Source organism: Amphiura filiformis, chromosome 4 (genome assembly GCF_039555335.1).
Source record: "Amphiura filiformis chromosome 4, Afil_fr2py, whole genome shotgun sequence".
NCBI classification, from domain to species: Eukaryota; Metazoa; Echinodermata; class Ophiuroidea; order Amphilepidida; family Amphiuridae; genus Amphiura; species Amphiura filiformis.
This window is the reverse complement of record NC_092631.1, coordinates 55657822-55675607: the sequence shown is the minus strand read 5'-3', so window position 1 is coordinate 55675607 and position 17786 is coordinate 55657822. Positions and strand designations below refer to the sequence as shown.

Below are 17786 nucleotides of genomic sequence, written 5' to 3'. Positions count from 1 at the left end.
CAATCAATTTACACAGGCGTGTTTTTCTGCGATTGGGCAAGGGAAACGTCGCAATTATGTGGGTTACAATGGAGGTTTTAAACAGATTATTAGCAACTTTTGCAGCCTTTATTTTAATTTTCATCACAAATTCTAGAAGATGTATATTAGCTAGTAGAGGTGAGTATATTTTAGGTTTGAAAAAGTTTAGAAATCGTGTTTTACATTGTTAAAATGACTCCAAGTTCGGTTGCTGGGCAGGCGAATTCGACAACTCTTCAAATAAATATGGAGGAATTTCAACTTTCATTATAATCTAAGATCTGCTTAAAGTTGCAAAATATATCTGTATCATCAAAATCTCTGCCTTTTATGATCTGTATCTGTATCTGTAGTTGGTACTACACAACGCTCCCTAGCTGGAACCAGGCGTGTAGGAATTGGTGTGCGCATGGGTTGATTAGTCGTTTCTTAGGTGTTCCATCACTGCAGTTTTTAAGCTGGCAGGGTCTTGAATTTGTATTATTGAGTAGGGTAGATTGTTCCAGGTGATTACCGTTTTGGGGAAAAATGATTGTTTGTAACAGTCTTTGTTGCAGGTGATTTTATCATGGAGGTATATAAATCATGATTTGATTATAATCATCCTGAATATTGCTGATCTTGACTCGAGCAGTCGAGCTCAGTCAAGGAATATGTAAATTCAGGGTTGCCAAAACTTTTCAGCCCAAGTCGCGGGTATTAGCCGTGAAATGTCGCCCAAATAGCCAAAAAAATCGCCCAAAATTTTAAAGTCGATTTAGGGGGGGTTCTACACCCCCGTTTTATTTTGAAATTTTGGAAAATGTTGAAATAAATTCTAAAAAACAACAAAAACTGAAAAAATTGAAAAAAAAAAAGAATAAAATTTAAAAAAAAGCTGAAGATAAATTTAAAAGTCGATTTGAGGGGGGTTCTACACCCCCTTTATTTTGGAAGTTTTGGGAAAAGCTGAAATAAATTATAAAAAACTAACAAAAAATGAAAAAGTTAAAAAAAAAAAAAAAAAAAAAATTAAGACGGCTGGGGGGTTCTACACCTTTCTTTCTATTTTTTTTTTAATGCTGAAGGTCGTGTGCCATGAATTGGGGGCCAAATGCGTTACGTACTAAAAAATTGAACAATTTACATGGGTTTGTACTTAAACTGATCTAATTCATAAACTGTTCATCAAAACCCTATAAAATTATATATCACTGTCAAGCTTAGAGTACCAGGAATACACACATACAAACAATTGGTCAATGTACAGGGTGCCACAATTGTCATATAGGGTGGAAAAGTTAAATTTTGGTTCAAAAAGTATAAAATTTTGTTCCTCTCTTATTTACTAACGTAAAAACTTTTTCTGCTAAAACCTTTTCAGATGTGCTAATAACGTTGTAGGCTTCCAAAAAAAGCAAACATGTAATGATGAGTTATGTTGCCTTACTGAGATACAGGGTGTTCAAAAGTCGTACATAATTTTTATGATTTTTATAACATTATCAATCAAAACTTTTTCCTCCAGGCCCTACACAAAAACCAGTGGCATATTTGAATTCCTCATCAAATTTCCATCAAGAAAATGCTAACTTTCACAGCAGTAGGTAACTCCTTCAAGAAATATGATAGTCAGAACATTTCGGAGCATAAATAAATACCTAGTACAGTAACGTATAGGAAATGTCTAGAAACCATGACACAAAATGCAGCACACTTGCAACTAATTACCTTTACTTGGAGTAAAACTAGTCACACTTCAAACTAGACAGAAATACCAAAACAATGGTACATAATCCATCTCAATACCTTGCTGGGTTACTGAAGTTACAGTAAAAATATATTTGAGAGTCACCAAAAACAATATTCCCTATACTTTAACACATGCCTCATCCGTAGGCTCCTCATCCGTAGGCTCCACCACCCCTGACTTAACATCCTTTGATTGGCAATATCTCACAAAGTACAAATAGTATGAAAGTTTTACTTTCCACAATTTTAGCCAGATAAATTAGCAAGAAAATAAGACCAAAACCAGTTCAGTACCCCTATCCATTCTTGAGATATGTGACAAAATGTTTGGGAAAAAATAAAAAATGTAACACCGCCACCTTTTCCTATACCCCAATTCATGGCGCATGACCTGAAATAAATAATAAAAAACTAACAAAAACTGATTTTTTTGTTATAGGCTTAAGGAAAATTTATTTGTGAATTTTTGTGGAAATAATTATTGAAATAAATTAAAGTAAAAAAATAAAATTGAAGAAAAAAATGTTTAAACTGCAATTAAAAAAATGAAAAATTAACAAACATTTTCAAAAATTTAAGAAAAAAATAAACTGCAAGGAAAATAAAATGTTGACTTTTGACGGGGTTCTGCACTATCTTTTTAATTTTGGGGAAATGCTGAAACAAATTATAAACAAACGAACAAAAATTATTTTAAAAAAATACCACGCAAACAACCACATTTATTAATAGACATGCCATTCATTGCAATATAGGGGGTAGGCCTACAAAATTTCCTTCAGCTGAGTGATAACAACGTGTGCATGTACTATTTTTAATCAAATTCAAAACGGCTGGTACTTTTGATCATCATGCCGTTTCAAAAAAGAAAATGTCTTGTATCGGTACTAGGTGTTTACACATTTTTATTTCAAAAGAACCGCCAACGGGAAAAAAACCTTATGTTGAAGTAGAAACTTCAAACTTGGCACCCCGCTGCCACTAAGAAGCAACTTAAGTCGTCTTAAACCACTTGTGAGTATTTAGATGGGAATATTCTAAGGATAATCCTCCAGCTCAAGTGGTCTTTAGCAACAACATGTGATGCGATTAACCAGCCCCCTTCCTGTGCGTGCCATTGTTATGGGAAGCACACTGACCACAGAGTGTTTTGTAACTAGTTGCTTATTGAATTACTTGTTTGGTGCTTTTGTTGAATGACCATTGAAAGAATTGGCAATCATGATCAAAAAAATAAGTTTTGAAGTCGGCTTTGTCACAAATCGCCCAACATTTAATACTTTTCGCGGGTGAGATTTTCATAGTAGCCCAAATGTCGCGAAATCGCGGGAGCACTTTCTTTGTCGCGGGACGGAAGTTGAAAATTGCCCAATTGGGCGCCCAAATCGCGGGTTTGGCAACCCTGTGTAAATTTGTGGCCTTTCCGTCATATTGACCAGGGATATTGATTGATGAATTGAATGCCATTCATGAATATTCACCAGTGTTCACAGTTTCACACATGTACTGACATGTGACATTTGGTCTCCGGCTAGACTGCGAAACTCAGTCTTCAATGATAGTCAGTTAGAAAAATAAGTATCAAGCTTTAGCATGAATTACATGGTTTTATTAAAAAAATTAAAAGAAACTCATATTCATATTGCCCATAAAAAATGAATAAAACCAGTCGTCTCTCAACATGCGATATTTTAATCGAGAACTCTAGCTTCGGATGTGCAGTTGCACATGATAGTTACACATTTGATGCTATAACATTTGGCAGTAAACCTTGCCCTTGGACGAGGGTGTACTACCGTACCGTGATGTTACAAAGTCGGAGCTAACAACACGTACGGCGCAAAGTTCATTAATAAATTTCCACTCAGTAACAGCAGATCGCCATGGAAGCCAATCGGAGACAAGTGCGTTACTTATATGTGATGTTACTGATGTATAATACGCTCTCGTTGAAGGTTTATTGCAAAATATTATAGAGGACTATCTATCCTAGTATTGTTTTTCTGTTGGTCAGCGTTGAAATTTTTCAACAACGTTGATGGATGTTATTTAGCTTTATTCCGTTTTAAGTAAAGACTGTCTATTTTTGAACAGTTCAAAATTGTGTTGAAGTGCAATTTTAGCAATCACACATTGTGATCAGATGTGTTTACTTGTGATGTGTTTACTTCTGAACTTCCAGCAAGTGCTCGGTGTCATGCTCCAGCAAATCCGACTAGATTTTGAATGCAATTGTCTCTAGCCTCGAATGTGAAGCTCATCTGTGAGCTGAGCAAAATCGTGGCTAGACTTCTTATCTCGAGCAAGCGATATTCTAAATTTCTATGATATAAAGGCCAAGTAAAATAAAAAACATGTTTGTCATCCGGGTTTTCAAGAAAAAAGGAAGAAGAGGGTGCTTTTTATTTTTTATTTATATTATCACAAAATCGGTGTAAATGCCCATATTTTATAGACCTGTTTTAGCGTATACAATAATGCTTGGAAAAAGGAAGAGGATTTTTTTATTTTGTTGTTTTATTGGGGTATACCCAGATTCGATTTAGCCTTGGTTTTACATGCACAGATGCATGTAATATTGTTTCTGTGCAAGTAAAATTTTGCCTGTGCATAGACTCTGAATGGCCTGTGCTTGCAAAATTGTGTGACATTCACTTTATTCAGTCCATATTCAAGGAAAAACTGCAGTGGTTTATTTACTTTATAAATCAACCCCAGGGTATACTCCCTCTAATGATCACAAAACCTAAAAGTGTTACGGTACTTGAATCACTGTGCAATGTTGCCAAAACTTATCAGCGTCAAGGCCCCGCGCATTGACTCGCCAGGCCACGGTAAAGGATTCTCAAGTAGCCCAATTTTTAAGCTTCCAAAAAAGAGCCTAATACAGGATATTTGGGCGGATTTACCCAAATTTAGAACGCAAAACACCTAATTTGGCGGAAAAGCACTTGACTTTAAAACTTCCGGTACCGGTACGGTACTTACTGGGAAGTTACTGACCGATCAATAAATCTTCTCAAAACCCATTGCAATTGCAATTTGGAGCTTCAGAGACTCAAAACCTTTACACAATTACAGATTGGCTAAGTTGAAAGGAAAATACATCAAAATGATGAAATTACTGCAGCGGCCTGAGATTGGCAAAGGTAGCCCAATTTTTGGCAAATAGCAGTTATTACCGGGTATGCTTTCTTGAGTACCGGTAGCGGCAAGTGATCACTAAGTAGCCCAATTGTGCACCTAAGGCGCGGCGTTGGCATCACTGTCACAGTGAAAAGGAAGTACCTCTATTTGGACAAACCACCTCATTTTAAAGTGCCCCTGAACAATGGTGTTTCAAGTTTCAAGTTTTTATTTGGAATTCACTTTTACATCAGCGGCACTCATCTATCTGATGGTGCATCCAAGACATTAAATATACAAACAAAGCTTAATAATTATCAACAATTATATAACAAAGTAAAAATATACTCAAGCAAAGGGTACATATAAATAATCTAAAGTGAGGAAGAGGGCTAAAGAAAGAGAACGGATGAAAGAAAGAAAGAAAGAAAGAAAGAAAGAAAGAAAGAAAGAAAAGAAAGAAAGAAAGAAAGAAAGAAAGAAAGAAAGAAAGAAAGAAAGAAAGAAAGAAAGAAAGAAAGAAAGAAAGAAAGAAAGAAAGAAAGAAAGAAAGAAAGAAAGAAAGAAAGAAAGAAAAGAAAGAAAGAAAAAGAAAGAAAGAACTTAATCAATTGTTACAAAAAAAAGACACGTACAGTGTCATACAGATATACTTATACTATATAATACATGTTTGTATGAGCTTCATAAATCAATACATTAATATGGGTTATAATTATGAGATCATAAGTCTTTCAACATATTACTCCTTTCTTTCCACGCATCAGTGAGAAACATTTTACTACATTTATCAAGTATAGACCCTAGATCATAGCTATCTTGAAGATGTTATCTAAGAGGAGATGGTGTCTAATATTTGCATCCCCAACCGAGAACATATGCCAAATTACTTCCCACCCTTTAGAACATAGATCTTTTTCAAGTCTTTTGAAGTGGTCATTCCTTATGTAGTCCAAACTTGTACAATTGAATAGAAAGTGATCAACTGATTCCTCCTGGTTTAAATTGCATAACTTACAAAGACCCGTGTTTATATCTGACCATGACTTTTTCCTTCCTTCCAAATCTAAAGAATTAGAGCGGGCTTTGAATTTTAAGCTTGACCCATAAAAATTCAGTTTATCAAGTAGGTATGGTTCTAGTGATGGTCGCTCTTTGTACCTAACATAGTCGTCAAGAGAAGATTTATTCAAGGCTTTGATTCTCCAATTGTCATGATCAAGCTCTTTATTTACATTCTTAAAGGTGTTTGACCAATCTGCATGATTAGCTTTGTTATCCTGGCAATTACAAGTAGCAAAACAAAGTTATAAAGCAAACATGCTTATTCCACCCAAAGTAGCAAAACAAGGTACAAAACGAGTACTTATTATTACACCCAATGTGAAGTGTTTTGCCACCCAGCATTAACAAATCAATAAACAAGGCAATGCTCCATACAAATAGTGGTCAGAAGATCTCGAATTAGTTCTCATATTAGTACTCGTTTTGAAGTGGAATGTCAAGAGCTGGTCTTGAATTGCTGCTCGTTTTGAAGTGGATTGGGATTGTGTAACCAATACAAAGGAGATACAAAAGGTAATTCCTCATTGTTACAGGGAATTAAAAACAAGGTGGTTTGTCCAATACATGTACTGTATTCATTCCAATAAGCGCCCATGCCCCAATAAGCGCCCACCCAGGGTATAGGCCTATTCAATTTGCTAAAGGGTACCGTACCATTAATGTTGAAGTGACAGATAGATGTTGATATAGTGAAATAGCTGGAGGACTACACATCCGGTGTAAACTTGCAATACATTTTCTGCATCGGAAAAGCTACTAGAACGTCTCAGGACCCTTTTATAACATACATAAATTCATCTCTAATAATCGCCCCTCGACCTCACAGAAAATTAGGTAAACCAGGTAAAAAAATAAGCGCCCACCCAAAATGACTTTGTTAAGCGCCCTGGGCGCTTATTGATTTGGAATGAATACGGTACGTACTACAAGTTACTTTTTTTTTCACAGTGATATATTATAGCAAGGCTATAGAAAGCACCTCAACTTACTAGACATATTTTTTTAAACGTTATGACTGACTTTCAAAAATATAATTGAAGAAACCTCAAAACAGGAAGCGCGAGGGGACATGAAACATGTTTATTTTTTTATTTGGCCTAATGCATAATGTTGTGATTGCTGGAGACTTCCTTTTTTTGCATTTTTTTCTCATTTCTTCACAAAATGCAAAAAAAAATGCAATGGGTGTAGTATCTCCTTAAGGGGCTACAACTGTATAAAGGGGTAAAAATTCCAAATGGCATGGCATGCCAACAAATACCTTCCCCCCCCTCGGCGGCTCAGCCTGCCAAAAAATCGCTTTCACCCTCCCCCCTCTCGACCTGCCAAAAAATCTTTGGCCCTGGCCTTAAAAAGTATCTGATAGACAATACAATTATTTAGTTATGTTTGGTTTGAGTGTCAAAATAAAAAAATTATAAGTTTCCAATTCCAATTTGGTGCAGGGTTCGCAGGTTTTTGCCGCAGGTGGAAAAAACCGCGGTTTTAACCGTGGTTTTAACCACTTGGCAAAAACAGTTTTTGCCAGTTTTTGCCGGCAAAATGGCAAAAACTAAAGTAATAATTTATAGTTCAGTTTTTTCATCTCAAAACAAATAATTTAAGTTACAACAATAAGTTCCCGAGTGTAACAAGGCCAGATTTTGTAATTATAAGCAATATATTAAGAAATTAAAGGCATGCGTTTTCATTGCTCAAGTGCAGTTAACCGAAATGTGGCATGTATCAAATTCAAAACTTTTTCATTTTAAGGAGTTAATCAGACAAAAAATATGTTGAATGATTCGTTAAAAGTTGTGTGTTACTGTTTGTGAGCTTTCTGTGTTACTTTTTAATATTTGAGTGACTATATGTGAGTTTTTGCCAGTTTTTGCCATTTTTGCGGTTTAAACCAGGCAAAACTGGCAAAAACAGTTTTTGCCAGGTTTTTGCCACTTTGCTGGCAAAAACAGGTTTTTGCCGGCAAAAACCGAACCCTGATTTGGTGTAAGTTGGGATATGTAGGCTTAAACATTACAAATGGAGCCAAAAATCGGGATCAATTCAAAAATAAAAGATTGTATATGGCTTTAATATTTAACTGGTACTAGAAGTACCTTCATGAAGTGGGCTTCCCTCAACAATTTTAATCACCTATCAGTAAATTGCATTTGCTTTTCCATTTGATATGTGTGCTTTGACTATTTACACTAGAGTAGACTCTGATGTGAGTTCATATTATTACATAATTGACATGATATTGTGTAATGTTTGTTTACTGTGATAGATATGGACTATGAATATGTCACCTGCGGATCAATAATAAAGCTACAGAATACAAGGTTCAATTCACGGTTACACTCCCATGATATCAGATATGGCTCAGGCAGCGGACAACAGGTACGTACTGGTTTGGACCTGATCAAATATGGCCACGCGTTTTGAACTCGCCACCCAAAAATGGTGGTGTTGTTACGCTTTTCCAAATCGAGACTCGTTCAAATTGTTATATCTCTGCTTAAACAAAAGGTATTGAAGTGTGTTTGGTGTCATTTTGTAGCTATATAAGTGCCCTAACAGACCTCCAAAGGAGAATTGTTTATCAGCTAAGATAGTGGAGTTAGAGTTGTTTGAGTTCAGAATGACCGAGGTGGTGGATGAGGCGGTGGCGGATGAGGCGGTGGCGGTATGTGCAAAGTCTATGGGAAATAAAGATTTTGTGTGTGTGCGTTGAATCAACTGATCATATCTTTGCATCCATATGGGCTACAGACATGGTTAAGAGCTCTTTTGAAAGATTATTAATTCTGCTAATTGTTTTTAATCATTTTTAACTCTTTATGATTGGTTTAGTCTATAAAATGCAAACTTTTATGTACAAAACTACCCGCTTTCATATTAAACACTGTAGTAAGCAATGCGGATGTCTTCAAAATCTAAAAGTTGCTGTAAATTTTAATTACTTATCCTATCATAGTCAAAGTTTACATTTTCTGAGAGGAAATTTGATGAGGAATCTAAATATGGACTTACTTTTTTGTATGGGTTAGGGGTAAAATGTTTCAGTTCAAAATATGTTGAATTGTAAAAAATTTGAACATATTTTGGGACACCCTGTATTCGAGATTACCAAACAGCTGTGATTTTTTTTCTTCCAGTGTCAGTAGGCTCCCCCTAACCTCTAACCAAATCAATGTTGTTTACTTTCAGTTTATAACTGCAAGTTAGTAATAAGCAATGCATTAAATGACCCATTTTTATTTGGATTTTTTTTTATTCCACCCTGTATAACTTCAAGGTCACCCTGTACAGTGAGTTGAAATGTGTATATTTAAATTGCTTTTACCTTCAGCTTTCCAAAAATGTATACTTTTGCTAGTTTAGGGTTGATAGTTGTGGAGATATTCTAATTTGAAACTTGATTGGTGTAAAAATTCACAATATTTGTGATGTAACGCTAAGGGTGGCGAGTTCAAAACACGTGGCCATATAAGGTTTGGTCGGAACTGACCCCTTTATCAGTAAATTGTTTTTGCTCGTGCAACATGTGTAAAATAAGTATAAAAACTTAGTAGTGATCTCCAGTCTAGTCTATACAGTGGCGTACTAAGCTAAGGGGAGCAATGGGGCAGCTGCCCCCCCCTGATGCTGGCTGGCCTGCCTTTATTGTACTTTGAGCTCATTTTTGACCATTTTCATTAAATTTTCCCACTTGAAGTTGCCTTGCCCCCTTTTATTCAATTCTCATTACCATGCATTTTCATGTTATGCTAAAACGTCCAGAAAAAGTTTGGGTAAGAAATTTAGACCAAGTAAATTTTCAAGATTCGTCTAAAATAGGGGCTTTCCATTAAATTACACTATATTTACATATAAATAACTTAATGATACAAAAATATCAATGTTTCTAATTAACAAAAATAAATATGTGCATATTTGCTTCTATTGCATCTCTCCAAGATGGCATTCAAAATGGCCACCAGAATAGGCTATTTCCATTGAAATGCACTAGAATCACATAATACACTCAATAGATCACTAACATTTTCCTATTAAACAATGACCATGAAAGAAGTGGAATAAGTGACTTTTGCCCTGTGGGAAATTGTGAAAAATTTGCTATATAATTATAGCATCTCTTGAGGGAGGGGTTGAAAAATAGACGCTTTTATGTATGCAAAATGTTTCAGGACCCCTAACATATTTTTTTCTTGTGATAAAGTATCCAAGTTAACAAGTTAGGACACAAGTCAAGGAGAATGATTGTCGCAATGAATCTATTTTAATGTGAATGAATATTTCTGTTGTTTTTTCCAGTCAGTTACAGCAGTAGATAATACAGCAGATAAAAACAGTTTTTGGCAGATCAAGGCAAAACAAGACCAAACATGTACAAGAGGGTGAGTAGAAAGTACAAACTTTTTACAAATTGAAAATATGAAATATGTAAAATAATTGGGGAAAATGAAACTTCATTTTGAAGAAGAAAAGACCTGTGCAGTTACCTTAATTAGAGAATACACGGTATGAATTTCATTTTTTACTATCCTCAGGCTTTAGCATGTGATAGACGATGACATGCAGGTCCAATATTTTGAGTAGTCGGTATCCAATATGATAAAATATTGAACTTGCTTGTTATCTATCACAAGGTAGATGATTATAAAAACAAAAATTCATATCATATATTCTCATTCTTAGTCAGTTAAACACTATTTTATTTAGCAAAAATTACCATCATTTCATAAAAACGTCCACAGTTGCGCATACTGCACGCGTGTATTACATTCTAGGCCTACACCTATGCCTACAAACATACGTATGCCTCGACAAGCGTGCTACACGATATCAATACTTGTGATAACATACGGTCATCTACAGCCTGATAGACGACACCCAAAATCATGCGATTGTCCAATCGGAATTGTGTCAGCAAACTAGACCACACCCACTGAATACGACTATGAAAAGCATTAAAGATTATGATGATTGTAAACTGACATGAATTGAGATTTACTTGAAAACTTAATATAGTTAATAAGTTGATTCTTTTTTGTTGACAGGCAACCAGTCAAATGTGGAAGCACAATAAGATTAATGCACGTATCAACAAGACGTAATCTACACAGTCATCACTTCTCATCACCATTATCACATAATCAAGAAGTTAGTTGCTTTGGTGAAGACGGAACAGGGGATGATGGTAAGGCACACAACATGTAATAAAAGTGTGGTCCATGCTACATGATAAAAGCGGTATAAACAAAGATATTGATAATGATGTCAGTCAAGAGCTTAGGAAGGATAATAGGAAACCACATGACCAAAACCAACACAATATTTGAAATAACCGATTGAATAAAATGTGACTTATTAGGTCATGTTCGTTCTTGTTACTTGCAGGTTTATATTAGTAGTTAGCAGACTAGCACACCTATTGTAGTGGCTGTGCCGGCATCCTGCATCCACTACTCCAAATATTAGCCAGCCCATCCATTATGACATGATATTGGATAGGTAAAAGACTAAATTGTATCATTTATTCTCCTGATCTTGACCTGATTTTCCAAGTATTTGTAGTCCCATGGTTTGTCTCTCTGTAATAATTGTTGTGTTCTGTATTTTCCTGCAGGTGATCATTTCTCCGTTCTATGTTCAACCACAAATTGGAAACGAAATGAACCAGTCAGATTCAAGCATGTTGTAACAGAACAGTAAGTACTCACTAGGATGGTCTGATAGCAGTATATACTGTCTTTTATTGTGGTTGAATGGCCTTGACTAAAGGCAGGTTGGAGGGGAGCATGACCTAGTAGTGTTTGCACTTCTATATGGAGACAATTAAAGCTGACACACTAGAGGAATGGTATGGATTCTGTAAAGGCGATCACAAAGCACGATATATTAAATGGGGTGTCATTTCGTTCCATGTGCAATTGTGCATGATTTTGCTCAGGAGGCGAAAAATGCCCAAAACTTTATTTTTGAAATAATATTGGCCTTAACTCAAGAACCTCAGAACCTATGGAAATATAAATGTGATTATTGGCTTCCTTGACTCATTTTCTATATGATCATTGCATTAACCCTAACACCCAGAGGGTCTTTTGCTATCGGAAGGGAGAGAACAAATGAAAAAGGAGAGAAGATGAAAAAAGAAGTTACTTGGTGCCCCCGGGATTCGACACTTGTATTGGACCCCTCGTATGCCAAGTAGACAGATCACAGACCTGTAGCCATAGGGGTTGCGCTGGCCCGACCAGTGAAAGTCTGCTTATTTATCACTTTAAACACATTTTGTTTAATAAAATCAACAAGGGCAATGAGGGAAAAATCAGGTTTTTTTGCTGGTCTCCACTCCCCACTCCACTTTTGAATAGGGATAGGTGAGTGACTGCCAAATTTGACTAACCTCATTTTAACCCGAGCCATCTGTCAATGCGAGGCGAAAATTGTGATTTGAGAAATGTGTATCACCAGTAGCGTAGCCAGTGGTGCAGAGTGCCCCCCCTGCCCCCGGACAAAAAGTGAAAGAAAGTGCCCCCTCTGACAAAAAATGACAATTCCCCCCGATCATGGGTCTAAAATACCAATGCAAATTTGCGATAGAGGTTAAAAGGTACAAGATGGAAATTTATGGAAAACAATGTTTAATTCTGCAACCTTTTTTTCTCTCTTTCCCTAGTTACTTAACAGTCACAGGAGATGTGTTTGGGCGACCAATCCATGGGCAGAAAGAAGTATCATGTTATGCCACGCCTAACTCATCTAACTACTGGAAAGCTGTAGAAGGTGTCTATGTGAAACCAGTTGAATCAAGCAATGCTAAATCATGATGAGCCGTTGACATCTGTAGTTAGCTTAGCTTATAGGACACACAACATTTAGTTTACTGGGAAAGAACATAACTTGGTGAACTGCTTTTTATTATATACTGAAAAGAAGTAACACAGTGGAATAGTTAGTCTAGTGAGTACATAGAAAGACATACCTGCAACATTTGCTCACTAAATATATTGCAGCGAGAATAAGTGGCATATTGGGACAAATTTCCAAAAAGGGTTGAGGGGAAATGACTTCTGCGATTCATGAGCATTGCCCATGAATCACAGATATTTGTCCACTTATTTGGCCATCACTTGAATTGGCCAAAAGGGGCCTAAAGAAAGATTCACCCTATTTATCTGGGTTTGTTTGTTTATTCCTTCTTTACCCTGGGTAATCAATTTTTGTCTGGGTATTTCGTGAAAAGCAAGCAAATTTTTTTGGGTTTTTTTTTTGGTCCGTGCCCTTCCACTCCCTTGGGTTAGCACTCTGCACACCACTGGTAAAAAATGATTAATTTGGGTTTGTTGGAGTCAGTAGTCAGAAAAAGCCAGTGTCACCAAACTAAGACACCTGCTGCTTATAAATTGCAATTATAAATTCGAAACTTGAGGCATCTTTTTGCAGGTATGTCTCATGTACTCATTTGACAAGTTACAAGATGTATTATCATACTGAAACACATAAGGAATGTGGAAGAGATGAGGTTTACATATTAACTAATCTCATTTGACAAGTTTTATCATTATACTGAAACATATCTATGGAGATGAGAGATGAAGTGGATAAGCTTGTTTTACTGTTGGCAAGGAATTGCAGCATTGTTAGATGTTAATGTTTAACACATACAATTATGGCACCGTGTCATGGAGGATAACATGTGAACACTAAGTGACATATGTTGGGTTTATTTCCGGATGTTAAACAGACATGACTTTGATTAACCAATTTCTATTGAGGGAATATTATGTTTTTTCTTACACAGGCTAATGAAAGTTAATTTTGAGTTTCCTGTCACATGGTAAAATAATGGATTCAGTTATTTATGCAAAATTACTATCTGACGTTTCGTAAAAAGGGCAATGTACACGGAGGAAGGAGAGTATACAATCAACTTTCATTAGCCTGAAATCAAGGGCTGTTGAATCATCTGCCTGATAATTATTAAGGCATGAGAATTTTTGCCTGAATTCATGCAGTTTTGTTGCCCAAATTTACACATTTTTTAGCCTGTTTGGGCCTTCCAAGGTTAAATTCACTTGCTTTTTCAGGCAGTCTTCAAAATAGACATTTTCATGCCTTATTATTGGATGCAGTGGTAGTATGGTTGGGGGAATAGCATATGCAAAATGTTATAGATATGTCATACCAATGACAATTTATCATACCATTAAGTCATTTACCCATATTACATTGGGAAAACATTTGAAAAGAACATTCCATGTAATATGTTAACTACATATCGTTATGAAATTGACAGTGTCACATATTGATTTGTCTCTGTTAAGCTCATGTTACGCATGCATTCTTTTGAATTATAGAACGACGGACCAGTCGGTGCAGCTTTGCACCATTAACTAACCCTGTTTGTCGCCCTTTTTTGCTCACTTATCAGGCTGTTAAATAATTGATATGCTGCTCTCTGGATCTCTATATCTGATCCCCTGTTTGCAAATTCAAGAGAATAATGAGACAAATCGATATTAGGGACTGTCATACTCGTAAGGATATTGTGGCTTTTTCTAACATAATAAATAAAGGTATTATGTGCTCTATTCCAGTTTAAAGCCATGCCCCCTATGGAAGATTTACATCATACTGCAAAATATGCATACACCCCCTGTGGAAGATATGACCTTAATCTCCCACAGGGGGATGGGGTGTAGATTTGAAATGGAATCGCCATTCAGGTAACCACATTTGAAATCTGCACTCACTGTATGGGAGACTAAAGTCATGTCTTCCATAGGGACTGTATGGATTTCAACTGGACTGATCAATTAAGTCAATGAGCACTTTGAAGTAAGCACAAAACTGTCTTGAAGGTACGATAAATATTCCTATATGTTATTATATCATTGTCATTATTATTAATACAAATTTTATTTTCATTATTATTAATATAAATTTTGTAATTCATTTGGGAAAATGTTTGATTGTGGAATGTGAAACATGATCAAGTCAGAATTGGTCAGTTTATTCAAACAGCTAATGTGCGAGTCTTCAGAATGTGGAGTTGAAGTTATTAACTGTTGTGATGTGTAGCAAAACTTACCAAGTTTAAATACCTAGACTGTGAGTAATGTGTGTTGTTGAACCGTGTCGATGATTCACCAGGAAATTTTGAAAGTTCATCAAAATTGTTTGCTTTTAAAAATTACAAAAACTATCAGATGACATAATCAAAATGGCTACTCCCGTATCAAATACTGCACATGTTACACAAGTAAACAATCACCAATTTTGTCTTTCATGTTAGCTTGAGACTAGGTGCTTGGTAAGTGTACAATGTATGTTCTTATGCATTGTTCTTAGATATAAGGGAATCAAGACAAAGTAAGATGTCACAAACCTAAGCTACTTTGTTCATTTTAAATGTAAAAAATATCTCTGTTTTTTTGTTTTTTATTCACTTGTTGATGGTGGATTAGCTTAGTTTACAGGACCCTACCTCACTCTTGTTGGCATATTTAAAATGTATTTCATCAATGTTTGTATCACATAACTAAACACACAGTTCAATTTTTAATAAGTGGCCTTGAAACATTTGATGATTTTGACCTTTTTACCTGTGAGAAAATTCACAATAGGATATCAAATTGAGTCAGTAATTTAACCATGAAAATATTAATTTTGCTACACAGGTTTTTTGTTGTGGATGAGCAGGTTTAAGAAGATGGCTATGGCAAAAGTCCTGGTGTAAAATCTAGGGTGAAAAAAAAGTTTACAGCAGCTTCTGTTACTATGATGTTAAAGACAGTAATTACAATAGCATTCCTGTTACAGTGTTATAAGTAGTGGTGTGTATTGTAAGCTGTAGGGTGTTACTTGAATGAGCTACCCATGCTTGTTAATCAACCCTCAAACAGTCCCTTAGGGCCAGTTTATCGAAGTTTGGCTTGTGGTCAAACTTTGTAAGCCATCAGGTTTAAGCCCAATTAGTCCTATACCACTTCTTACAATTTCACATCTAGAAAGATAAATCAATAAAATGGATCCACATTGGTAGGGCTAGCCTGCTGGCTTAGGAAACTTGACCACTAGGCAAGGTTTGCGAAATCTGACCTTAATGGCATTTACATGCTTGTTAATCAACCCCGAAAACAGACCTTTGATGGTGCAATTGGTGGTAGTAAAGTTGCTACCCTAAACGGTGTAACTGTAGACATTGAATACCCTAAATAACATTACCATTTCCTTGTAAATGGTGTATTATCAGTTCACATTTGGAATCATTGATAACAAAAAAAGTCCTGAAATGCGGACATGGTAAAAAATTAACCCTTAGTTATCACTGTATGCTCAAATTCTGTTATTAGTGTGGATGTGTAGCAGTGACCCCCTGGGTATTAAAGCTACCTTATTTGATATCAAAATATGCATTGGTCTATAAAGTTCATATAGAATTATATGGTTCAGGATTAGCACTTCAAGGGGTTTCGGGGTCATAGAAATATTTTTGGCAGCCAGGACCCCAAGATTTGATTATTGTGCAGTTTTGAGGTCAAAAATACACAATTTGATAGCTTTGTTTGCCTTATGCAGAGTAGAGGGCCTTTCTTGACTCCCAAGATTTTAGGATGAAGTTGTTTTCATCTTTTTCTCATTGTCACAATGACCTTGGATGCTAGTTCTGTGTGGGCAAAGGTAGGCATTGTAAAATGCCTTTGTTTATTTGTGTTTAAGACTTTCATATTTAACACACATGGTGCATTGTTATTTGTTATTTCTCACAAAAAGAATAATAAACCAATTGATTGGGTGTGATCAGTAGATAGATAAGTGAGTTGAGAGGTCAAGTGGTGGTACAGAGTATTATACAAATTTAAAAAAAATCTATACAGAGCAAGAGCCTAACCTATTTGTGTGTTTGTTTTTCTTCACAATCATCAGAGATGCCATTTTGCAGGGTGATTTTGGTGTGCACTTTATTCATTTTCAATCCATTTTGGGAGACCCAAGTGAGATTGGGCTAAAATTTAGGTCTGGACCAAGTGGCATTGGCCTTAGTGGGAAATCACTGTATATTAATGCGAGTGTTTCATTACATTTTTCCTAAGCCTTTTTAGAGCGTTTTATGTAAAAGGTTCCCCATGATTATGTGTTGAAAATCGCTTTCCCCTCCTTTCGGCTTGTTCGAAATTGCCCCCCCCCCTTCAGCTTGCCAAAACTTGCTGCCCCCTCCAATTTAGGCTCCTCCAGGGCTCATCTTATATTAATTGCACAGCCCTACACATGTTTCCGGGACACGACTCTCACTGTGCACTGATATTGAAATGGCAAAGTTCGGGGGAAAAGTTTTGTCATCACATTAGCATATTTATATACACTAGTAATTATACTACCAATAATAATGCACATATAAAGAGCAAAACTAAAATAACTACCCATTTGGATTTGTTTCTATTTTTTTTTTGGCATGCATCATCAGCAGACTCAAAAGCATCGAAGACATTTTTATACCTGTAGTTGACTTCATACTTGAATGCACGTTTTCCTGGTACAGGGTGCTCGATTATATAATCCAAGTGTACTTGCTAATTATGGTTGCCCGATTATAATGCAAGTTGTCCAGATACCAGGTGCCCGATTGCAATGAACATGAACAACAGCGATTGAAAGTGGATGCACATAGTGATTCTACTTCATCATCCTCAAAAAGAAAGAAGAAGAAAAAAAAAGAAAAAAGAATACTCATATTTGCTACTTTTGAATTAACGTATGATTATTTATACTGATACATAATACCTGTGGGATTAGAACCATTGGGTATATGAATAAGCTATATAAGTCTGTAGATGATGCATGTCAAAGATATT

General features: G+C 35.9%; 1 protein-coding gene across 1 annotated transcript; it reads left to right on the top strand.

The window, feature by feature from the left end:
• On the top strand, positions 1-16824 carry LOC140151088 (stromal cell-derived factor 2-like). Its single transcript, XM_072173302.1, has 6 exons — positions 1-159; positions 8210-8322; positions 10240-10322; positions 10986-11125; positions 11555-11636; positions 12608-16824. The coding sequence occupies exons 1-6, from the start codon at positions 57-59 to the stop codon at positions 12756-12758; spliced, it is 672 nt and encodes a 223-aa protein (XP_072029403.1). The 5' UTR covers positions 1-56; the 3' UTR covers positions 12759-16824.
• Positions 16825-17786: the final 962 nt, after the last annotated feature.

Bases quoted from the DNA above. Each gene is read 5' to 3' on its own strand.
- LOC140151088 (XM_072173302.1), top strand. From the start codon at position 57: ATGTGGGTTACAATGGAGGTTTTAAACAGATTATTAGCAACTTTTGCA. The intron at 8,323-10,239 runs GTACGTACTGGT...TGTTTTTTCCAG, and splicing joins GCTCAGGCAGCGGACAACAG to TCAGTTACAGCAGTAGATAA. The intron at 11,637-12,607 runs GTAAGTACTCAC...CTCTTTCCCTAG, and splicing joins AAGCATGTTGTAACAGAACA to TTACTTAACAGTCACAGGAG.